Below are 25150 nucleotides of genomic sequence, written 5' to 3'. Positions count from 1 at the left end.
ACACTCCAGGAATGTTGTTAAACATTCAGTTTGTATATATATTTTTTATTCCATCTATTTCACAATATCATCGAAGTTCCATGAAGATGCAAATAAGAACAAGCGCAACATTTTCACAGCATTCAACAATCAAAAGCAAAAGAGACAGAAAGAGAGAGATAGAGATTTTGACAGAGAAAAGGAGGAGACAGAGACAACGAAGAAGAAAATCGTTTCACCAACATTGATGGGCGTTGGAGCCCAGGCAGGCACTTCACAAATGGGTGTCTAATAGCATGAGGGCTGATGTACTGAGGTAATAAATGGACATAATGACTGTTTCATTTTAATGCACTGTGACTGAATATATGTTAAGTGGGAATGAAAAGTGGGAATGAAACCCTCACTCTCGACCACAGAACCAAATAGATGATAGATGGGAGCAATGATAGTAATTTGGCTTAGGGTTAAAAAATCATGCAGTTGCTGTTCTTGTTGTTTTTAGCTCTGTTTCTACAGCAGGAACTTTCCTCCTGCCTGGACAATGAACCTTTTGAGGAACTCAGTTTATTTTCAATGCAGAGAACAGGGTATGAATAAAGCACACTTTGAGTCACAGTTGTTGTTGTTGTGTCAAGTTAAAAAATGACAGGTATAATGGGCTGGTGCTTTAAATATATTAACAAGCTACTTTTCCCAGTCTTGGCAGGCCTTTAGGCCCCAATGAAACCAGAGACATCAAAAGGATACGTTTAGATCCTCAGGAAGTAGTTCCTAGCACTAAAATGGTTGATTACTGATAGGTGTAAATGCAAGTTTTGTGCATTACTTTAACCCTCTAGATGCCTCATACTTCAAAGATTCCTCATTCTTTAATGTATTTTTAGGTAGCCCCGTCTGTGGCTGTTTTTTTTTTAACCAGAGATAAGAAGTTAGAGATAAGAAGTATGGATGGCTAAAAACAGAAATATTTTTTTAAGTGATTGACAACACTCCTTCCACGTAATATTCTGTGAACTATCCTGTTGATTTTTGGATGATGTGTATCTTTTTTTATTAATGTATTTGCATATGTGTGTTGTTTAGTTAGCCAAGACAAGGAATGTAGAACTTGTTTTTGTTTACCTATAACAATACAGAGTCCAATGTTGAGTCCAAGCATCAATCTCATTTCAACACCTCCCTCCCCTGTATTCAGTATTCTGAAGATCTGCTTCACCACACAGACATTGGTGTGTTTCAGATTGTTGGGTGTAATGTACACAATTTGAGTTTGTTTCCCCTGTGGCAGGAAATGTGACTTTTCTCATGCAATTACACTTACACTCTATCTTGTTCACTGAGCTAGAACACATATCTTCAAACTCAAACCGATTTGGGTGTTAGAATGGTCTTAAGATGTATATATGATGTTTATTTCAGAAGCAAATTGGGAGCACTGCTTTGCCTAAGTTGCAAAAAAAAATAAATGCTCAAAGTCAACTTTACACAACTGAGTGTTGTGAGAAGCTACAGCATGGGGAGCAGACTGGCACCATTAGCAAAGATATATTACACAATAAACACTTTTAAGACAACTGTTTTACCACATGATGGTAAGTAATGTAAAAAAAAAGTACACAGACATTTCTCAGCATGATCAATTACAGTTACAACAAAACATATTCTGTTTTCCATTGAGTGCTAAAATCCATATAACGTGATAGCTTCTCAAACCTCTTTTTTAGCGTTAAACACAACCAGCAGGGCACATGACAAAACTGTTTTTCACTGTGTAAAACAGTTAAGAAATCCTTAGTAATGTCATAAAGGTACAGTCTGTAATTCTTTTAAAACCTTTCAAAGCTCTCAGCCTGAATGACCATTTTTGGTTCATCGGTCCAGTAGATAGTTACCAATATGACAACATGTGGAACCTATTCGAAGCAAATGCTTTAACCAGCATGAAGGGCTTCTTTAAAAGCCTTGTTCATGCCACAAGTTGATCCACCCATGCGGTCTTAACTAATGTGATTCAGTGTTTAAACTTACTGCATCTCATTGCAGAAGTTAAGTGTGGACACCAAAACTTACAACAAAACAATTTTTAACAAACTTTTATATGCTCCGTGATATATTTCTGCCAACTAGTAAGCTTCCCATTCATGACAAAATACTGTTAGCCCCAATGTGATACATTGTGGTACATCTTCTAAAGTGTCTCCTATATTGACCTATGAAACACGACCATTATCAGCTGATCTCTTCCAGTCACCCTTCACTGTTTGGAGCTGGAAGGGTTGGATCTCTGCGCAGCATGGCAGGGGTCCAGGGACTCCTTGGTGGCACCACCGTACACATCTACATCATGGTCAGTCCAGGGGGCGATGTTCCCTAGCGCTGAGAAGCTGCATTCAGCAAGGGCGGCCACTTCAGCTGGCTTTAACACCCGATCCCACAGGTTGAACTGGGAGAGCTCCCCGACCAGGGCCTGGGAGGCATCAAAATGCCCGCCCAATGTATCCTTAGTCAGAGGAGTTGAAAAAAACAAATGGTTTGTATGTCAGAATGCTAAATTGAAAAGTCAAGCGATTGTTTTAGTTTCAGAAAAAAAGATTCCATATTGATTTCCTGACCTGGAATTTAAATCCTGCCTTGAAATAATCCTGACCATTGAAGTATTACCTTTCATTGGCCCAGGAACTATTTGGGTAGCACTTTCTGTGCTGAATTGACAGGGCTCGAGGAAGATCAGCGGGAAAGTACGGTCATTGCAAGTACCATTAAAGGATTAGGACAGATGCTTTATGTGAGATAAACATTACAAAGAGTGGAACAGGGTATAAAAAAGCTGTTAGTGTCAAATCACATCAGATCACTTCAAAGCAGGTCAACTGTAATGTTTAAAGCTTTGTTCACTAGAAGTTCATAAAAACTTTTAGTACACACCAGGTCATTATAGGTACAATCAGCTAAACAGAACTACCAACAGCCCTATTCAATATAGCAGCACTTTATACTGTATCATGTTTGGAACAATAAACTCTTCAGAATATTTTATACTTCAAAAGTAGCAACCATGGTATCTTGAGTTTTTTAAATATTCAAACATTTAATTTAAATTAATACAATTTATTCTCAACTTCCTTTTTTCTCAGGCAGTTGAACAGAAAATACGTCTGTAGTATCCTTCTGGGTGAAGTAATGTAAGAATCGGAAAAGCAGTCAAAGGCTTTATCCTTCCACAAAAATGTTGTCTTTAAATGGTTCCCCATCAAAAAGATTAAATAAATATTTATATCTCTCATACAACCTTTTCTACTGCGGGTGGTGCTGAGATTGTTCCCATAAAACCTATTTAACAAATCCACAGAACAGCAATTCACCATTCAACAGAGATTTGCTCCCTCTCTGTGAAAACATGCATTAAATCAAGTCTCGTTGCATCATTGCTGTATCTTGTAGAATTGGACTCCCTGCCCCATGCTGTCAATCCTTTATCAAGGACAACATACTGCAGAATAAGCTTATGCTTGTTCTTTTGACACAAGGGAGGAGGGATAATGTCAGATTTCATAACGGTTACATAATGCGGGTGTCTTGCTAATGAAGGACAGAGGCAGCTGAACATGAGGATGAATACAATTTGGTTTCTGTCTTTCATGTGTTAGAAACTAATGGGGCAGCCTCAAAATAGAACTTCCTTGTCTTATCTACACATCTGAGAATCATTCATCCATGCTTCCTTGAATTGTCTGTTATTCATGCATTTAACTATCTCTATCCATCCATCAATACACATATTCATCTCTAATCAATCCATAAGGTAAGCTCTATCTATAGGTGCATTCATCCTCTACTCACCCCCTCTCTGTTTATGCCTTCATCATTCATCCAGGCATCATCTATCTGTCCATCATATTTTAATTAATCCAATAATTCTGTCATTTATCTGTCTTCCAATTCCAGTGTCCAACATTATGTCTATATCCATTTGTTTATAATCCATCCATCTATTCATGTGCCCCCCCCCCCCCCCCCCCATCATTTCCATTGATATATACAGAAAATGGATCCATCCATCCATAGTGTATTTATTGATTAATTCATCCATATGTCTCACCTGTTCTTGTCCAAGTATTAGGACTCCTCCTGGTTTAATGGGATGCCATGCAGCCAGTCCCTCTCCCCTCCCCTTCATCTTTCCCCCTTGGTAGGCCTTCCACACCCCATCCCTCAGGGTCCAACTGACGCAGATGTGTTGCCACTCATCCTGTGGTAGGGAAAGAGGCAGCTGCGCCACCTACAGATGGCAGAACACATTGGCGACAGCTTTTCTTTACAAAGTGACTGAATGATTTCTAGCTGACTGACCTATGACACACCAAGCTTGCATATTGTTATTGCATATTGGATAAGTGTGCGTAATTAGAGCCGAATGTGGACACACTGATGTGTCATGTAAAATGTCACCCAATGGACGGTCCAAGCTGCCATGGGAGCTATGAGTGTAAGCACTTTTTCAAAAATGTATTTATACTTGAACAGACAATGAGGTAGAAAAATAAACCTGACACATATAATCAATAACAAAAAATATTAGAAACACTTGAAACACTTCACAATTGGAAAAAAATGTTAATAGAAATATAAATGTTAACTAGGTAAGAGAGGGAATAACTTCAATCTGTAGTGTTTGCTGGAGTGGGTACCATTAGTTTAGGCCATTAAAAACAACAGTTTAGCCCAGTTCAGTGAATTCTCAAGGGAACTAGCCAGTCAGAAAAACAGGTTCATGTAGGTGCCAGAATTCTACTCCAAAAGGTCTGTTATGTAAGGTGGAAGTTGTTTATATCTGTATATCTATCACCAGTTACACATCTGCATCAGCAGAGTGAGAGACAGTGTGAAGGGGCATTAAGGTTGTAGCTGCAGCTTGTCTATAACTAACATCACAATAATCCATAACAAACAAGAACACAGCTTCAACAATTATTCTACAGGACAAAACACAACTTGATTTATTTCTGTACAGGAAGCTTAATTTTGAGCCCTTTATAGTAGATGTGTGCTCTCTTATAATCAATATTTCTGAATAATAAGAAATGATTGTAGAAAATGTAAAGCAAGTAGTAAGTTTTGAAAACTAAACATTTTGTATGAGGTAACTTAACATACTGACATTTATCAAAGTCGTACAGTAATCCTGACACCAGGAATACAGTATGCTGTGTTCAACCTCATGGCAATGTATTTCTTTAAAAGAAGGTTCAATGCCAGTATTATGTCACTAAAATTGTGATGTGACTGGCTGTGACACCAGATTGCAGATGTAAAAGGTAAGTAGACTATATAAAAACACAGCTGAAAAGTTGCCTCGTTCCTATCTCTGTGAAATAACATTTATTTGCTTCTGCTAAACAGACTATAATTGTACAAAATAAAACAACAACTAGGGACTTTCTCACACTGCTGTTTCATCACTCAATTTAATCAATAGTTATCATAACTACCTTGCAGCTTTTATTGTTAACAGCATATTAAGCTCACAATTCCTTTGTCAATAATTTGACTTAAAAATAATACCTCCTGAAACTACTCAGAACTGAACATTGTTTGAAATGCATTACATTACATTTCCATCTTTGAACAATCTTTAAAAATTGCAGCTGTTTCCGACAGCTACACCAAACTTGTCATAAACACTTGAGGTGAGTTCAATTTTTCAGACCTTGAAAAACACTGTTTTTTACCTTGTCATTGATGAGCAGCTCCACAGGATTGTGGACTCCTTGCAACAGCACCAGCTCATTCGGCTGCCCAGGAACTGAGTATGAAAATGGCGTTCCGATGCCACCCTCTTTGGCCTTCAACCACACACAGGCAGTGAAGGCATACATCTCTGTGATCTCTTTCCTCACCAAGCCATACATATAGTTGGTCCGCATAGGGAAGGAGAGGACAAAGCCATCTGGGAAAGGGGGCTCTGTCAGTGCTTTTAAAGAAACAGATAAAGGAGAAAAAGTCAGAAAGCGAGATCAAATGGAGAAGGCAAATTCAATGAAAGCACAGACTCTTCTCTTCTCACTTCCCTGTCAGTTTTGTGCGCATGCAGTGTCTAGCACTAACTCAAGCACTACAGTTAATGATCAGCCTCTGTGACTCAAATTACAGCTCTTCAAAGAGAGAATGTTCAGAAGTTGGGAGACAGAACTAAATATATATATTTTTTTCCTTTTAAACCTTCCTCTTGCCACGTAATGAAGGTTCAAATTCTCATATAGACTTCCAGTCCTTTTATTAAACTCCTGTCACCTTATTCAAGTCGGTTTCATTGCCTGTAATAGCAAGGTTTGGTTACCTTGATTGTTTAGGGTTGAATACATTTCATCCACTTATATAGCCAATAGATCTTCTCAAAAACGACGCAATATATCGGTCAACCCTAAAATATGGATTTGTAATAAAATCTCAGATTATAAAGATTTAAAGGTTACATTTAAAAGCCCGTAAATGATTTAAGAAATTTGCTCATTTAATTTATTCCTCGCCTCCAGCCCTGTTTGACATTTTATAACCTTCAGCACTCATTAATCATCTTATTTTAATCTAAGCATATTCTCTACTGCTGCGATGACCCAGTTCACCCACAGTGCTCATTAAAGTTTCATTTTATCTTGCTATGCTAGCTTATACACACGCTTTGCAATGCAGCTGTTTAACTCAATATGTGCACCTGGTCATCCATACATCCCTTCTTTCACTTCTTTAACCATCCCTCTGTGTCTATCCTTCTCCTCCATCCATGCAGACTCACTGTGTTCCAACTCAGTGATGCGGTGGCTGACGGTGTCAATGCCCTGGTTGATTTTTTCGTGTTGGCCGTTCGTTTCTGTCCTCATGGCTTGACGCTCCTTCTCCAGCATCTTTATCTTCCGCTCCAGCTCCCCCTCCAGGTCCTCCACCCTCCAGGTGCCCTTTCCACGTCCAGGGGTGGCCTTGGAAGGGGACTTGGGGGCAGGGGAAGCGGGGGAGGCGGGACGGCGACCTCCTGGAGGGGCTGCCACAGGTGGGGAGGAAGCACTGTCAGTGGGTGGAGCAGGTGCCTTGCCAGTGTTTCCAACTGGGTTGCTGCTACCACTGCTGCTGCCTGTACCCACAGGTGCATCTGTAATATTCAAGGCAGCAGGGCCGATTTCTGCCTTTAATAGAAGGAGAGGACACAAAATAAAGAAACTGTTTCAGATTTAGAACAGAAGAGTCAGTCAGAGGGATAGAAAGAGATGCTGCAGAAAAACAATCTGTTTAACATAGATCTGTAATGGATGCAGCCAGTCACAATATCCGGTTAGCTTTTATAGAAGGGTTTTGTGATGGAAGTTGTAGTGATGGAAATGATGGATATTAGTTTTGTTGAGCAGCACTTTCATAGATCACACTTATTTCCCCCAGAGAAATAAACCATCTGACCTTCCCTGCAGCCCCATTATGAGATTTCATTTTTTGTTTATAAGTAAATATCACATCTTCAGCTAGACTTGTAACTGTTTCTAATTAATAATGTCAATTTAATTTTAGTGGATTGAAATGTGTTCCATAGTCATTTCATTGCGTGTGATGAAAAACTAGTGACATTGCCAAACACTGACTTGTAGGCTACTTTATGTTTACTACTATTACTACAGGCTAAACAATTAAGTTAAGACCCCTGCGAAATGCTAGTACGTTAGCATGTAGATATTGCACTTAGCTCAAAGCAAAACACAAAGTACATTGCCTCGGTCAGTTTTTCCCCGGTAAGTGATTGTAAATATGTGATTTACTGGTTGTTTCCTTTTTCAGCTGATGCATTGAATCATGGGAATCATTATTGGAAACTGCATTTCCCATGTGTACTACCATAAAAAAAGGCAGTGTGCTCTTTAAATGTCAGGACACGCTATGCGATACACTGTGCATATAATCTACTTCAATGAGGCCTTAAAGATCAAATACTTGGCTTTTTAATAAAATACTTGTATTGGACTTGGAGATGCTGACCTTTCTTTTCTCAAAGAAAAATGAAACGCAAATTGTCCACACAGCGTGTTGTGGACAATTTGTTGACAAGCGTCCATTATCAATACTATTGATCATTTTCATGAAATTTGCTGGGAAGATTGTGATTGCCCTGCCTGGCTTGGCAAAGCTGACATCAATATAATGCTTGAAAATGAATATCGTGGCCACATACTGTATGCTGACGCAAAACATATCAAAATATAGACTGGGTAAAAGGATCGGACATATCCACCTTCGTAATTCCCCCTTTGGAAACCTTGATTTCGTCATTTTTACAACCTCTCACACGAGAGAAGTTAAACAAAAAATATGAGTAAAGCCCATTCCTGACTTCCTCTCTAAATCATTTTACCATATCAGTCACTGTGATGGTTTAAAACTGAAATGAAAATGTGTAAATGATACAGCAGAATCACAGCAGGAGGTGTTGTACTGATGATGGTAGTAACACAGCGGCGGCAGCGGAAGCATTCGTATTCATAGCAGAAGTTTTAAAAATAAGGTGTTGGTGAAGCAGCAGTAAAGAGAGAGATTGCTGCTCTAAGTGTGAATAAGAGGCTGCAAGGGTGATATATGTAATATCAAAAGAGTTGCTGAGGCAGGGCTGAATCTGGAAGTCCGGGACATAAATTTACAGAGACTGAGACAACCATGTAACTGAGTGTGCTTGGAGAGAACTGGCAGGGATGCAGCAGTTTGTGTGCGTGGTTATAACACCCCCCCATGTCTCAATCTCAGCACATACACACATAAACTGAGAACCTGCACCCCCCCCCCATCCTGTCCAGCCAGCTTCATCTTTTATTTATATCTCTATCCTGCTGTCTTGTGCAGAGGTATAGGGTGGACCAGCAGGTGGAAAGATTTCCCTTGGGAGCAGGGAGGAGGGAGTGTGTGCAAGACATGAGGAGTTGTGTCACGAGTTGCTTGTCAGAGGAGAGGTGAGGTGAAGATAAAAGAGGGAGGTAAAGATAAAGAGAGGGAGGGATATAGTCATAATAGAGATTGGGGCACTTAAGATGATGAAGGTGCAGGCTTTTAAATCATCTCTTTGTCATTATGCTGCAGCAGAGTGGCACTTTTCCTACCTGAACCTTTTTATTTTGCTAAATTATATTTAAAAAATGTTACAGAAGTAGGCTACTTCTCTGCTATACTTCTCCGGTTTAGAAGGGACAAACTGTCTATTGAGAAGATGGGCTGTAAAATGGACTGGTCACATGCCAAATTGTGTCAGTTGAGTTACTGATTCACCTGGCAAATCTTCATTTTGGTAACAGTCCACTTTCCTACTGTGAAACAAAATTCAAACAGGAGGATCAACAGCAAGACCAACAGGTTTTGCCAATAGTTTTTTTTTTTTTTAGCCTACTATAGCTTACTCATATATTTCAAGTTACCTCGAGTTTTTCAATACGGTCCTTCAGATCCATGATGGCCCGGGCCAGCTCCTCCACAGCCCTTGCCGTCTGCAGCTGCGCCGCGTTCGAAGAGCTCACCTCATCCCCGGCCATGACGCGGCGGTTCCCGCTCCAAACCCCAATGCTCCGCTCCGGGACGTTCCTTTCATCCTCCAACCCGCTCTCACACTCACTCAGCTTCCCCGTCAGCTCTCGGATCGTCCTGTGGTCCATGAGGATTTGGTCGTTTTGCTGCAGGACTTTCTTCCGGAGTTCCTCGGCGGTGGTCGAGAGAGAATTTGCGTCTTCATCCCCAGCTGCGTACGGGTCCTCCGCCTGCTGCTGCTTATCCCGCCGCTGCCTCAGATCTTTCGTCTTGCATTCACCCATAGGTACAGGTGTGCAGATCAACCGGCTGAAGCTGAACTGTTTAGCAGACCCTCCTCCGGTTTCCTCACCCAGGTTGAGCTCGTTCAGAGTGGGAACCTCCAGGCCGATGCCGCCGAGTCCGTTCCCGTAAGAATCAGAGCCGTGTAGAGCGCCCAGCGGCCCGGCGTGAGCCACGGATCCGGGTTCCAGGGGCTGGATTAGCGTCTCCGATGTTAGTGTGCCGTTATCGCTGAGAGGCGCGGCGCTTTTCCGGGGATAAACACTGGCGATTATGCAGATGACCGCGCCGAGAAAGGCCAGGGTGCCCGCTCCAACGAGCACCACCAAGAACTTCATTGTGACTATGGAGATCAATTAAATGGATTGCTGTTTAGAGGAAGCCGGAATGACAATGCCTTTAGCCTAGAAAGAAAAAAATATAGTTTAGAGAGCATCATAAAGGAATACGACTGCATCACCAGAAACACGATCTCCTAGTCGACTGAACTCCGTTTGATGTCTCATATTAACGAACAAAAACAAAAACTGCTACTCAACCTGCTGGTGCTGTTTGTCCGAGGCGCTGCTGATTTCCTCTTATTGCCCTCAGTGTGTATTATCGATGGCACCGCGCTGTCTGGACCACAGATGCTCCCTCTCCGGATCCGTGTTGCTAAGCGCTCTCCTCCGTACGTTACCATGGGGATCGCGCGTGAGAGGAGGAGCGAGGCTGTGAGCATGCGTCAGTCAGAGCGAGAGGTGAAGCTCTCGCAGCAGAGCAACAAACAAGGCATTGATGGATCGATGTGTGTGCGTGTGTGTGTGCGTGCGTGTAGGTGTGTGTGTGTGTGTGTGTGTGTGTGTGTGTGTGTGTGTGTGTGTCTATACGTGAATAGTGACAGGAAGAGAAAGACCAGGTAAGTGAAGAAGGTAAAGGGAAAAAGGGAGTTTAGGTTGATTATACACACAAGGCATTTTAAGTTTGTTTATTGCAATATTTGTGTTCCAATGTATTAATCATTTTAAATAAAGGAATTTGCAAATTGATGTTAGCATAATGAGACACTTTCCATTTGATTCAAGATTCAAGACTACTTTATTTAGTCCCGAAGGAAATTTGCCTTGGACGTACTTATTATTCTTCATATTCATGTATCGAAAACAATTGTTCAAAAAATATGGTAAAAGAAACAAAAACATGTATAAAACAAAGAAATCAAATATGAGGCGATAAAAACACGTTTTTATTATGTTAGTCTTAAAAAAAAAAAAGTCACATAGACTCAATGTAATGATCAAGAAAATAAGAGCCAACACTGATTTAAGTACCTGAGAGAGCAGCCATTAAAGTCCTACTGAATTTACAGTACCTTCAGTCATAATACATGCACACATCTGAAGGGACACAATTCAGCATGCCTTCCACAGTCATCTGTTCAAGGATACAATATGTGCAGCAGCTTGCATGTATTCACAGAAGGAACAATGAACTTATGTATAGCCAGTTTACTTGTGAGAAGTGGTGGAAGGATGAGGAGACACAGAAAACGAAAACGAAAAAGAAGGAAACAAACATAAAACTGTGACTCTAAGGCTTCTGACTGCGTGGGAGAAAGTTGTTTTGCCCAAGAGAGGTTGCAAACTGAAACTTCCCACAAACGCCAACTGAAATGCTCTGACCCTGACACAGAAGTCCTCTGTGGCCTTGCTCAACAAACTATATCCTCACTCAAAATATTTTTTTGAAAGCGTGGATAAACCAAATTACAAATGTTTGCTCTTGATATAAGTCCAAATGAAATATATATATATATATATATATATATATATATATATATATATATATATATATATATATATATATATATATATATAAAACGTGCATACCACTGCAAATTTTGTCTACACAAATGATTCACCATGAAAAGGCAAACAAAATGCACATGCGTTTTATGGATGGGAGTTTGTTAGCTTGTCATATGAAGAAAACTGTATCCTCAGATAACTCTTGGTAAACTTTCCATCAAAATTGTCTACATCACTTTCTCCCAACACATTGAGGTTACAGACTTCATCATGTAATGGGTTATAAAAAAAACATCCCCATAGTTAAAAATCTACATGCATATATTCCAAGGGGATAAAAATGAGATGCATCTAATCTTTATTATTGTGACTTTTTTGTATCAGATGTGTTGCTTCTATAAGTGGACCATGGGAAAAAGGAATAAACCAGACTAAAAAGCGATGAGTCATCTATAAGAAGCAATGAATTATTGAATAAAATCAATAAAGCAACAATTGATAGGCCTTGTCTTTGTGTAACTTATGTCACATTTTTACATGGTATCAGATTTATTGCTAAGAAGCATTGTTACAACTAAGAAATAATCTGCCAAACACGTCTTTACTTTTGTGTGATGTTAGATTAAATGGAATATAAAAATGATATAAACAAGATCTATCTGATGATTTATAGATAAAAAACAATTTTAGTTCTCAGACCCAAAGTCCAAAACGTCCAGAAAATTCAACAGGGACACAAGAAGCAGCATCAAGGGAGCATAACATGGATAGGAAGACGTTTCTTGGAATGACATATGACAACAATAGGGAAAGGAAAGCTAATGAGACACGGGTAATCAGACAGGTGAGGCTGATGAAACTGGTGAAGACAATCAGGTCAATCAAAGTGGACGGAAAACAGACAAAAGGAAGAAGTAAGACAAGACAAAAACTACTAAATAAAACAGGAAACACTAAAGACAAGGCTAGTGAAACGCACATACTGTACTCTGGTAAAAGGGAAACATGAGGACACAAATGTAAAAATAAAACATGCCACACAAGAAATTTACACGAGAGATAAGGGAATAAAGCAACATGATAAATAAATAAAAATTAAAACAGAAAAATGAATTCCAAAGATTGAAATTAACCTAATATAAAACTTAACAATACACATCAGATCTTTTATGAAATATGTGACCAACAAGTCTTTGTGAATGTTGCCAAATGCTGGTAAACCTATAGCATTATCTTATTTCAGATTCCTAAAGTGTATTCAGTGTAACTCTGACTAAACCAATTTTTCGAAAGTCCATACTTACAAAACACGTGTTGCCGATGAATGACCCAGAGTTTTGTGTCCAGTAGGATGGTTAAATTGGCTGGTTAGACCTTTGCCTTAGTTAGATGAACATGTTTATTTGGTACATAATTAAAAATCAAGATATAATGTAGGCGTAGGAGTCAGAGGTGATAAACAGATGCAGATTGTATAGCTAGATTGTTATGAAAGGCTATAAAGTTTACATGTTTTTTTTTTCCAAGTCAGGCTCTAGGAAAAATAGCACATGAAAATATTTTGATTCTCTGTATTTAAATAGAGCTGAAATATTCATTATAGACTATCAGAGACTTGAACTCCAGCCAGGCGTCACTGCAAATACCAGAAGCCCAGATTGTGGAATAATCTCTAGAGGTGGCTGATGTTTCACGCACAAATGCAGATGTGGGCCACTTGCATCAAACCACTGTGTATTTCAGTTCTGTCTGGCTCATAAGCCCATGCAGTGGTGTCCTGCCACAAAGCGAAGGAACAAAGAATGACAAGTGACCAGGGCCATATCACCTCTCTCTGTCAACTCTCTCCTTGTTGCATCAAGCACAGCTGTGTGAACAGAGGGTGAATTAAATAAAACACTGTCGACAAAAGCTGTTTGAAATACATGTATCTATCACACGATCAAAGCATTTGGAGATGAATCCTGAACATGATGACCCTGATATCACCCCAGCCTTTACAATCCCTCTGAAAACACTGAGGTTGCTTTACTCTGGTTGAAAAAACGGCTCACCAAAAGTGGCTCAACAGCTCCTCCCTGTGGTACAATTTAAAACTATAAAAACACCTTCCCCTGTTAATAAAATAATTAATTTGGTCTGTTTAAGGGAAGGAAAAGCTATTTAACAGGCATTATTTTTCAAAAAGCATCCGATGCAAACCAGACTGTATTTCAACTTAAGTATTGGCTTGTCTTTTTTAGTTTGTTGGGCAGCCGAGTGCTGTCAAACATCCAGCAGGCTCCCGAGTCCTTGCCATGCGCATTAAGTTTAAAGCAAGTTCAGAATTAAATGCTGAAAAACAACACTTATGGATTCATTTTCTGTTTTGTTGCTATGGAGCATAGCGATAAATGACTCCACATTACCATCAACATTGCCATTTTGTTTTAAAGGTGTCCATTTAATTACCTGGTTTAAGATGCATATCCTCTCGTCATGTTTTATCTTATCTAAAAAAAAATAAAACAATGAAAAAAAAAAATCAGATAAAGAACCCCGTTTCCCACAATCCTTGACTCAGTCTCCTTTAAAAGATAATACTGGAGTATACCCATTTCCTCCTGAATGTTATAATACATAGACCCTATAATGTGCAGCCTCTGCCACAGTCTGCTCCGCTTTAAGACGCCATTGGTACCCTCAGGATCTTCTTCACTTAGATATTTCCTATGCATTGTGCCTATACAGGATCAAAATTCCCCTGAAAGACCCTAACCCTATCAATTTGAGTACAGGTAATAATGATTCAAAAAAATAGCAAGAACTAACCTTAAGAACAATAAAACCAGATGAAGTGTTTTAATGAGCTTTTAATTAAAAGCCTTGTACAAGAAACACACAGAGAGCAACAACAGTAACAGCTAACATGACACTGAATACATAATCTGTACAATAAGGGTTTGCAAAACATGCTTCAGAAGTTCAGATACATTACAATGTCATTATCCTCCATCTCCTCGTTATTACCATCAATACAATGTACATAATTCATATTAACATTTAAGCAGACTTAACTGCAGTCTTGACAAATTAAAATCACTGCCTTCTAATCCAACTCAAATTAGGACTTTTTAAAAAATGGCAAGTAAAGAACAGTATCACATTTACATAATTATGCAAATTAAAAAAAGTATTAAAATACAGTATAAAGGAAAAAATGCAACAAAAAAAAAAGCAAATTTCCTAAAAAATTTTTTAGCATATTTTGTCAAACATTACACTGAGTATCCTTCTTTATATCCACTCAGTGCTAAATAAGTCTAGCACTTAAAATACATTACATGTCAGAGTAAAACAAATTGAAAGGAAAAAAGGCTTAAAAAAAGTCAACGAAAAAAAACCAAGAGCCCTATTTGGTTGAAACACAGGCCACTTTGCTGAGTTGTGCTACCCCATATGAGAACAAAAAACAAAAAGACATTGCTATCATTTGTTGGACACACTGCCTAACAGCCTTACACATCTACCAACTGCAAGAGTCACTTCTATCAACCACTTAAAGATATCAAAGATACAGTAAATGGAAAAATCTATTCCAAACCAGGATATATCCAATAGGAGAAGAAATTCATTCTTAAATTAATTAAAATGAATCCGTTTTGAAAAATAAAGAGCACATTCTTATTTTGAGGTTTCAGTTAACTGTCCTAATTTGGTCGTGGTAGTGGTTATTCAATCTCTTCTTCATATAATAGATGTGTAACTTTGGAATAAATCTTTCCATATGGAACCTATGAGAGTATTGAGACAGTATTGACAACAATTAGAAGAACCATTCAGTATATGACAGAAGAGGAGGCAGCTTCTTCCTCGTCTGAGTGAAAATCACAAAAGCCGTTTCTGCAACTTAAGAAAATTGGATACTTGAAGCCCATCAAAGGAGTGACTGATAGGGATAGTGTAATCTTTTTAACAATTGCAGTTGCAGCACTTAAGCGTGGTAGAACTGAAAGAGACAAAGTAAACGTGGCCTGAAGTGAAGCCAGGGTTGAGGGGAGCAGCTATAAGGCAACAAAAGGAAGATTTTAAAATATCACAACACACAAGTGTACCAGAGAAAGAACGAAGGTATGGAAAAGGTCTACATCGATGCTGCATTGTGAAACCAATCAGTGCTTGTATCCCCCCTGACTCCTTTAAAAACATCCGTATTGATCAATCTGACCTTGATTTAACAAACATGTTTTTCTTATCCTTTTGAAAAGAAAAAAAATGTTAGTTTTTTTGTACAAATAACATCATCGTATCGATATGTTATTTTTCTTTCCTCCTTTTCGGGCTCATACCACTGAAACAAGCCAGAGTAAAGCCTCTGTGTAACTATCATCTAAAGTTGAACTGAGACTCACGAGAAACTAATGAACACATTTACATTGCTGATGTAGAAGCAGCACAGAAAAAGAAGTCCCTGCTGGAAGTTGTTTAACAACAACCACTGGCTACATAGGAACTTCAGAGAAAATGAGCAATCCACCCCCAGTGGCATATGGTATCATCAAACGATGATAGATGATCAATTTCAGATGTCTTCCATGATTGGCTTGATTCTAATTCCTTACAGTCCACGTCATGTGCCCAAGATCAACATGAAAGTATAAGTCAGTAAAGTACACGGTTAAAGGTTCAGGCAAGGACAGTGTCTCACCCGCAGACAGAAAAAAAAAATTGTAAAACTGAGTTCAGGGTCATTCTTTTTCGTATTACGTCATTGTCGTATGAAAGATGCTATATAAATAAACTTGACTTCTTGCTATTCTTTATGAATTAATACAAACATTTGTGGCTGGTAAATTATGCTGAAGGCAAGTCAAATGATAACTGAATTTCGTCCTAGATTTTCTAAACACCATCCCATATAGTTGTAGTAGGCTGGCTATTTCAGCAGCATTGCCACAGACATTAGCTAAACTAAGAAAAAAAACATGGGCGTGGCCTAACTAAATGGGGGCATAACACAGTTGACAAGAGCTTGACTGGTGGTCTTCAATACATTTAGACAGGTTTAAAAACACAGTTAAATATCTAGAGAGTATCAAACTTGACACTTTCGATGGCTTCTGTCATTCCCAGCTGCTACAAAAACATCAGCAGAGCAACTGAAATCAATCTCATCTCTTCTTATACTGATGGATCACAACTGGAAATAGATCGAACTGGCCATGATATCAGGTTCACAGAAAAGCTCGAGTGATGGCCAGACTGGCCACAGAAATGACTTCTTTTGGAAAGTTATAGAAAGTTTCCTTCCTTCCATTTTCTTCTACTTCAATTTGAAGCTCCTCCTGGGAAATCAACAAGCATTTTCAAAATGAATGAATTTACTATTTCTAGTGGTGCAACTGATGACAGTTGATCGATCCATTCGGATAATCCCCTACAGTTATGACCAGATGTGAATCAATGGATCGATGGAAAAGAAGGCAGCTTTTAAGTACTGTGTGTAGGCGCCATGGACAATTTAACTCAAAAATAAATTCTCGCAGGTTTTTCGGCCAACTTTCACATTGACGCATCTTGAATTGTGATCCGTTGCACCACAAACTACTTCTGGTGTCATTTAGCTCTCCTCTTAGTTGGAAATGCATCAATGGAGATGCTTATAAATGCTCAAACCATCTGAGCTGGCTCCTTTTGAGAATCTGCTCTAAGCTCTCTTCAGGCTATGCCTGGCCTCCACAGAGACAAAACTAATTTTTGTTGTGACTTGTATTCACTTATGTGTGATTCCATTCTTTTCATTACTATCCGGAGTCCACTACTGTAGGATGAAACATATTGACTGGTAAATTAAAAGCTTTGCCTTCCAGGTCAGCTCTCTCTTCAATAGGCCTTCATTACTGCTCAGGCTGCACCTGAGTCTCTGTTCATGTCACTCTCCATTTGAAAGTCATTCCTGAACACGACCTCAAGATAGTTACTCCTTAGCTTGAGGGAGAAACTCTCTCCCAAACGTTAGCCAGCAGAGAACCAGAGCCCCAGGCTAAGGTTTTCTGACTCACAAACTCAGCTACAAACAGATCTATTGCCCGCTTGAGGTATACGTTTGATAAAGCAGACCAAACTGCATTATCTGCAAGTTAACATTTGACATCTCTATATTTTCTGAGATACCACAAGTCCAATTGCACTTCTGTTTGTTATACCTGAAAGCAACTTGCACAGTAACCCAGCCATGCCCAGAAACAGTTGGTGTTAAACCTTTGTCCTCAAACTCTTAGGCTGCATTAACACTGCAGGTAAAAGTCACCCTAATTAGAATGTATAGCTGCTATGTGACTCATCAGATTTCTTTTTTTTTTTTCTTTAAAAAGAAAGAAAGAAAAAAAAAGACTTGAACAGCACAAGTCACATGGAATCAGATCAGATTATGTATCCCCGCATTAGATACATGGATTCCCACAAGAGTCTGATACAGGCCACATTTAAAATGAAATGTGAAGAGCCAAACAAGAAGATTACATTAACGAAAGGAAAAAATAAAAAATAAAAAAATCAGAATTTTGCACGGAGGCTTGCAGTGTGAAGGCAGCCTGAGAAGTCTTGGTTTATCTACTCCTGTTGATAGCATGAGCCCGACCTTGGCTAAAGAACTTCATCTATTTAAACTAAGCGACTAAAATAAAAAAAAAGAAGCTTATTCAGCATCGTCACCAAAAAGAAAGAAACACCCAAAGAATCAAAACAGGAAGTCCTAATATAGCTATACAAGCATAAACTCCCGAGAGACAACCTTCAAACACCTGCTGAGCAAATTAAGGGTTCCAACAAATAGCTGTGTTATGTCTGCATTTGGGAGTTTGTTTCAGCCTGAACTGTGTCCAGCTAATGGACCTTCTACACCTCGTACCTAGAGATAAGAAGTTAACCGAAACTAAGGAAGAAATCCACAACTAACTGTAGGCCAGTTAAGAGTCTTAGAGGACATTACAAAGTGAAAGATGGCGATGTGTTTGTGAGAAAACAACAAAGCATGGAAAGATGGCAAGGACTGTAATAACTTAAAACTATTTCTTGTGTATTATTTTGCAGCTTTTAAGGTTGTGCGTGCATATAAATACTTACTCACACTGTATGTATATGCGTGTGCGTTCAAGAGAGGAGAAGGCCTTGAAAAATTCCTACTTTTTCTTTTTTTTCTGATGCAGTCAAGTGCATTGCATTTACCTCGCTGTATTGATGCAATATATGAGAGTCCAACTGTGTTAAGTGCAATAACACAATCTCATTGATCACTAACAAGCTGGACCTCCATTGAGAGAAGAAAAACCTGAAGGCCGCCGACACAGCCTTCACGGCAGGGTCTGAATCAGAAAAGTATTTGTTTCTTTCACGTACATCAAGTAAGCTTAATAAAAGCTCTAAAACTCAAAATAGGGAATAGTTTTCACTTTTTGAAAAAACTTTTTATTGCACCAAATAAGCTTAACTCGGCATGTCCAAAGCGAGTGAAAGGAAACAAATACTCTTTAACTTCAAGTCTGATTCAAAAGAGAACAGTGTGGTGCAAGTGGACAGAATATGTCACTGTAAGTGACATAAAGGGCGTATTAGCCCTCTGTTCAAAGTGTTACAATCCTTTTTACAAGAGAAAGAGCTCCTCTGTACTATTCAATTGCTGGGTGGTATTCAGTTGAAATACATTTCATTTGACACAACTTTTAGGAAAAGGTACGAGGGGGCTACGGTGGCAACGCTGGTAAAAAAAAAAAAAGTCATCATCTATGGCAATAAATTTCACAATATCTGATCTCCTATGGCTTAGGGGGAGAAGGGTTGTCAGAGGTGGTGCTTGGGGGAGGGGGAGGGGAGGAGGCTTCCTCAGGGCTGGTTGAGGGTGAGGCAGGGCAGGAGCCCGGAGAAGGGAATTCTTTAATGGTGACGGTTACCAGGTTGGTGGTGACGTCGGTGACCACCACGTCTTTGCAGCTCGGGGCCCTTTCAGGATGCCAATCGGGGTCTCCTTCTGCGGGCACCCTTTTGGGTTCGGTTGGGGCGGAGCTCTTGTCGCCAGGAGTATCGGGGGAGGAGGAGGAGGAGGAGGCCGGCGGCTGGTGTTTAGCCCTCTGTTGGCGAGGATTCCTTCTGCCTCCCTCTGAATGAGCCGGGGCTCCCCCTTCCTCCCCATCCTCCAAAGAAGAAGAGGGGGAGGAGGGTATGAAAGGAGACCCTGAGGCTGCGGGGTCTTCATCTAAGGATTGGGCAGGAGCTGGTGGCTTAGCGCCCATCTGGTTCTTTGTTTGAGGTGTACTGGACTTTTGACCGCCGGTTGAAGGAGAGGCTCCTGCAGATTCTTGGGATTTAGCAGCTGCTGCACTGGGGGGAGACTTTTCGACAGCGCATCTGGAGTGGGAAGGAGAAGGTGGAGACAGGTACTGGGAGGAAGAGGAGTTGCTCGAGCGTGACCCTGGATGGGAGGAAAAGGGCAAAACACCGCCACACTGTAGCCCAAAGGGCTTCCCATACATGGGGAACCCGAGCATCTTCATCGGAGGCTGGAATGGTCTATAGGGTGCCTCACCCTTCTTCCCGATGATGCGATTGCGTGAAGGTATATTTTGGCGTCCTGCTGTGTTATTCCTGCTGCCCGTCGATGCACCGCCCCTCCCTGGCTTGTCGATGACCTTCAAGTTGAGGATGATTCGACCCCTCTTGACCTCCCGGGGTTTGACTCGACGGTTGAGGATGCGCACGGTTTCTGAGAAGGGCGAGATGTGGGGGCGGAAAGGGAAGCCGCCAGGATTGGAGAAAGAGGACGCCATTGGATCTGAGCGGGGAAGAGGGCGCCGGGACATCCGATGGCAACGATGAATGTCTTTCTTCAGCTTGTGCGTGGCTGCAAGGGAATTGAGTTTAGGAGAGGGTGCTACGGTAGAGGAAGAGGAGGACGAAGACGCTAAGTGATGAGGAGAGGCGGACGTAGAAGGAGAAGGAGTTGCTCTGGACACAGAGGAGCGTGATGTGGTCTGGCGGGAATTAGAGATTCGGCTGCCGTTCCCTCCTTTCTGAGCACGGGCCTGCTGGAGATGGTAAAGAAGCGGGAAACCATTTTTTCCAGTGTTATGAAAGCTATACTTCTTCAACCTGTATCATTCTGACCTTTTGACAAAGTGTGTTAAACAAAATCAGTCTTTGAAGCAGGGTTTTTGCAGTTTGCAGGCCAGAGATGTCGTGTCAGGGAAACACAGTGAACATGTTGCAGTTGTTTAAAAATAATTGTCGTATTGATATTTGACATCGAAGTCACATTTACATGGACTAACATTGGATGCAGTTGAAAACAGCTACTTAGATTTACTATACATGATGAACTACCTGTCCAGTAATCTCATAAATCTATTCATATCTGCACCTTACTTTGTAAATGCTACATTCCTTATGTAAATACTTGACGTTGTTTTTTCATCCTGCACTACAACGAGCCATCACAACCAAATGTCATTGTTTTCTGCACTGTAAAGTTCACAATAGACAATAAAGAAATAATAACAACTTTATTTAATTCTATATGAATTACTAGTTGTGATCATCCTTTAGTAAATAGTCTCTCATAGCCTGAGCAGTAAAAGCTACCATTAACAATGAGACTCACTGGATCAAAGACTTTGATGCATCATACAAGATAGAGAAACTTTTTTAACTTTGAAAGGGAAGACGCACATTACAGATGTGATACATGTTACATAATGAGTGATTAGCCGTGATCCATGTTAACACTACAAGAACTACAGGGTTACAGCGATTTAACAACATCAGGACTGACGTGTTTACAGCCGAGGCAGTGAGTTGTATGACAACTGTTCCTTACCGGGGATTTTTGTTAGTACAAGATTATTAAATATAAGCTCATAGTATACAACTGGAGGGCTTGTGCTTTTTACATGTACATGAGAGACTTTTGAATCACTGCCAATGTGATGCAAATTCAATAAAAACAAACTGTTAAAAAGTCATCTTTTTGCTACTTATAAAGACAAGAATCAAATTATTTACCTTCATAACAAGGTTTTTAGGCTTAGGCCCCCGTTTCTTCGGCCCGTGCAGTTCTCTTTCTCGTTCCCTGCCAAAAGCAAATGACAGTTAAATACAAATGGAAAAAGTGAAAACAGTATAAAAAAAAAAAAATGCAAAGAGAGCGAAGAAGGTAGTGGTGAAAGCCATGGTTGGAACAATAACTAGGGCAGTCAGTTACAGAGAAAGTTAGAAGCCACATTTGAAGAGAGACAGATCTGCACCCATCCAGTGTACCCATATCATGATATTAGAGGGGCGGCCCAAAGGTCAAGTTAAAAACGCTTAGTGGAATTTTTTTAGATTTATTTTTGGGGCTTTTTGTGCCTTTAATGTAGAGATGTGGATAGAGTCGGACATCAGAGAAACTTGTCTGGCAGTGCCATAATTTACTATCATTGTAAACACTTACACTTGCTCTGACATTAGGAGTAGCCAGTGTCCTGAACAGTGAGAGTTTAAGACTGCCCCAGCACTAAGTGTCTGTACTTTTATTTACCCTCCATGACTGTGAATGCTAGGTTGTGCAATGAGTGCTGCCTTGTGTTTGCCCTACATCCACATATGTAACCAGAAGTGATGGCATTGCAAAAAGAAGGTAATACTGCTGCGAGAATTAAACCGGTCCCAATGAATTTGTATGAAAGCTCACTTGACTTACTTTTGCTCAAAGCCCAGTATCAGCCTATCATCTAGAATATTCTCCTCTGGCTCCCAAGTGCTGTGCCTAATTGAGGATGGAGAAAAATGAAGAAAACACAACCAAAAATATCCACTCCAAGTTATCGTTTTGTCCTTTCCAATTTAATTCAAATTTGAGAAAAGCACTTACTTCATTGCCCATCCTTTCCACTTCACCAAGTATTCAAGTCTTCCCTGCAAGAAAAAGAATTATTACAAAAACAGCATATGTTGAAAAAGGTAGTAGAGCTTTAAAATGTGACTGTACAAGTGCCTTTTCTACCATTTCAGTCTTTAGTTCTGCACATTTGGAAGTCAATGGGAGACTTACTGTGTCTTTTAAATAAAACAAAGCACATTACAATACTTACATTCCTCTAATGCTATACACCATCATTTGTTTCACTCAAGAAAGTGCTTCATCGAGATATGCTCCCACAGTCTGCCAAGCCTCATCCCTAAATTTGATTATGTTTTGAAAAATACCTTGTGCTGGTATTTGACATTTCACTATTTTGATTAGCTAATCGGTTCCAATCTGGAAGTGTGTTGGCCTGGAGCTCTATAATTTACTATCCCATTCACTTCCAGTGATTACTCACATGTAGCATCGGACATAGTGCATTCCTACAAGTTTCCTCCAAAGAAAGGAACATGATCATTTCGGGATTGTTTTCAAAAAGCTGGGTCATTCAACAACATGTGTGAGGAGCCGATCTTAATCCTGAATCTGCTTTGAGAAAGTGCATAAAGTACATCTCCAACTTCTAACACCCAAACCTAGGGCGAATAACGGTCACTTAAGAGATTGATCTATATTTGTGTTGATCGTCATTGTTGATATGTGCAAAGACTCCTAAAGGTGCAGTTGTAAGGTTCAGACTCTGTCCTCGGCAGGCAGTAAAATGCAGCTCTGTGGTCGTATAGCTTTAGCTTCAATCTGCTGACAGAGAAAACAGCCCCCTCCATTTCATAGCACGGCCGTCTTCCCATCGGCTGGGCTGCCCTTTTTTGAAGCTAGCCCCTTCTTTGTGTCGCTGGTTTTATTGCCCTGCTAATTCCTGAACATACCGAGCCATGACCGATAGCCTCGCTGGTTAGCTTCTCGCTAACTCTGCCGTTTTAAGTGAATGCACTCGACGGTAAATAAGGCCTCTGAGATTGCACAGGCACAAGGCAGCAGCCCCCGAGTTAATAGGCTCGATCAGCGCCGTGCCGAGCTGTGATGACCTGGGCCAACATCTATGGGAAGTCAAAAAAAACACGCGGGACGGCGGCGGTTGTATCTCACCTTACGAACGCGGCGTTTAAGTATGGCTTCCGCGGCGAAAACACGATCTCCCACCGCCGACAGCTCCATCTTTCGTGCCCGTTATAAGCTACCTGTCTGTGTTTCCTCCCGACACACGTCAGGCTCTGCTGTGTAGTCGGGCCGACCACAACCAAACTATGGGAAAGAAGGCAGACACACACCTCTACAACAGCAGCAGGGCAGCGGCGTAGTACGAGTTCGCTGTCACGTGGCCGGGGTCAGCCCCCTTCTGTTGTCATGGCAACGATGAGGACACTCACAAGGGATGCGAAAGGGCCGCGAGCTTCTCTCTTTACCGCTTGATAACATGCGGCGCCATGATAGCTACTAAATTTTGGATTTTGTTGAAAAAAAACCCAAAACATTATTTCGACGTCGGCCTACTTGAAATGTATTTAAAACAGGTTAGATACAATGTTAAGTAGGCATGTGCTTATCTTTTTACCCCTTATTAGGGCAAACATAACTTGAATAGCATCCATTACAGATGAGGGTATTAAGAATAAAGCAAGCCCTTAAATTAACTTGGACAATGTAAACTTGTGCTGAAACTGAAATACATTTAATTTTCTGTATTTTAATTCCAGAGGCACAACCTCAATGAACAATACCCAGGCCTACCTGCTAACTGTGCTAAAGGCTTACACTCAGATTAGCATTTTATGGTGCTCTTTTAAATCGTATATTGGACATACAACCAATCTTACCGAGCGGTTATTATTAGCTCAATATTAGCTGTGTTGAAATAGGCCTATACCAGAAAAAAAGAGGCCTTACAATGGCCACGTGATGTGTATATATATATATATATATACTCTTTTTCACTCACTATTTGATTCTTGAAGATTGATTTTTGATTAACTTTTTATTTATTGATTCTTGATTGAGCGAACATTTATTTTCTTATTTATTTAAGAACAATCATTAATAACATTTTAATTCTATGAAAAATATATTTTTACTTGTTGTATATGCTACATTGACATATACAACAAGTATAGATGAAAAAAAAATTGCTTATATATATATATGGATCTAACTACCACTGGATAAAAAGTTACTAGAGGATGTTCAGGACCCATGAGAGGTGATTTGTTGTCCATGAATTAAGAAATGAGAATGCTATTGAAATTCCAACCTTGAAAATTTCAGATTTAAGGGCCTTTGATAATGGTACTAAGGCATTTGTTAATGGCTATCTTTACAAACTATGAGCTGTGAAAGTTGTGAGAGGATGTTCAGGAATTATAAGAGGTGATTTGTTGTCAATAAGTTAAAAAAAATGTGAAAGCAATTGAGATTATGAATTTAAAGGGATACTTCAGCCATTTGCATGAAGCTGTGTATCATTAGAAACATGGTAGTAGTGTTGAATGGTCGTGAATCCAACCCTCATTTTGACCTGAGACGAGAAAAAAGTGTTTTTCTTTGCTTGAAAGTTTTCTTCATGTGATGCAAAAAGCGTCATATTGCATCAAAACTCATTGTATCAAAATTGATACAAAACTTCATG

General features: G+C 40.0%; 2 protein-coding genes across 4 annotated transcripts; both read right to left on the bottom strand.

Annotated features, from left to right (window-relative positions):
* Positions 1 to 462: 462 nt before the first annotated feature.
* On the bottom strand, positions 463 to 10337 carry nptxrb (neuronal pentraxin receptor b). Its single transcript, XM_079336983.1, has 5 exons — positions 9420 to 10337; positions 6776 to 7160; positions 5712 to 5953; positions 4082 to 4261; positions 463 to 2482 (listed from the first exon to the last, which is right to left on the bottom strand). Exons 1-5 carry the CDS (start codon positions 10143 to 10145, stop codon positions 2237 to 2239), a joined length of 1779 nt encoding a protein of 592 aa, XP_079193109.1. The 5' UTR covers positions 10146 to 10337; the 3' UTR covers positions 463 to 2236.
* Positions 10338 to 14431: 4094 nt separating this feature from the next.
* cbx6a (chromobox homolog 6a) lies at positions 14432 to 23935 on the bottom strand. 3 transcript variants are annotated; one of them, XM_079336963.1, is made up of 5 exons: positions 23617 to 23935; positions 22477 to 22520; positions 22306 to 22371; positions 21627 to 21693; positions 14432 to 20650 (listed from the first exon to the last, which is right to left on the bottom strand). In XM_079336963.1, exons 1-5 carry the CDS (start codon positions 23683 to 23685, stop codon positions 19388 to 19390), a joined length of 1509 nt encoding a protein of 502 aa, XP_079193089.1. In that variant the 5' UTR covers positions 23686 to 23935; the 3' UTR covers positions 14432 to 19387. The 3 variants fall into 3 exon arrangements, with proteins under 3 accessions (XP_079193089.1, XP_079193090.1, XP_079193088.1); XM_079336964.1 differs by having other exon boundaries at positions 14432 to 20653; positions 23799 to 23930; XM_079336962.1 differs by having other exon boundaries at positions 14432 to 20653; positions 23617 to 23924.
* Positions 23936 to 25150: the final 1215 nt, after the last annotated feature.

This window comes from Symphodus melops, assembly GCF_947650265.1.
Source record: "Symphodus melops genome assembly, chromosome: 2".
NCBI classification, from domain to species: Eukaryota; Metazoa; Chordata; class Actinopteri; order Labriformes; family Labridae; genus Symphodus; species Symphodus melops.
This window is presented reverse-complemented; position numbering and strand designations above follow the sequence as displayed.

Excerpts from the sequence above, each read along its gene's own strand:
- nptxrb (XM_079336983.1), bottom strand. The coding sequence starts at position 10,145 with ATGAAGTTCTTGGTGGTGCTCGTTGGAGCGGGCACCCTGGCCTTTCTC. Across the intron at positions 5,954-6,775 it reads CATCACTGAGTTGGAACACA|CACTGACAGAGCCCCCTTTC; the intron begins GTGAGTCTGCAT and ends TTTCTTTAAAAG. Across the intron at positions 2,483-4,081 it reads TAATACTTGGACAAGAACAG|GATACATTGGGCGGGCATTT; the intron begins GTGAGACATATG and ends CCTCTGACTAAG.
- cbx6a (XM_079336962.1), bottom strand. The coding sequence starts at position 23,685 with ATGGAGCTGTCGGCGGTGGGAGATCGTGTTTTCGCCGCGGAAGCCATA. Across the intron at positions 22,372-22,476 it reads TGGAAAGGATGGGCAATGAA|GCACAGCACTTGGGAGCCAG; the intron begins GTAAGTGCTTTT and ends ATCCTCAATTAG. Across the intron at positions 20,654-21,626 it reads CTAAAAACCTTGTTATGAAG|CAGGCCCGTGCTCAGAAAGG; the intron begins GTAAATAATTTG and ends TACCATCTCCAG.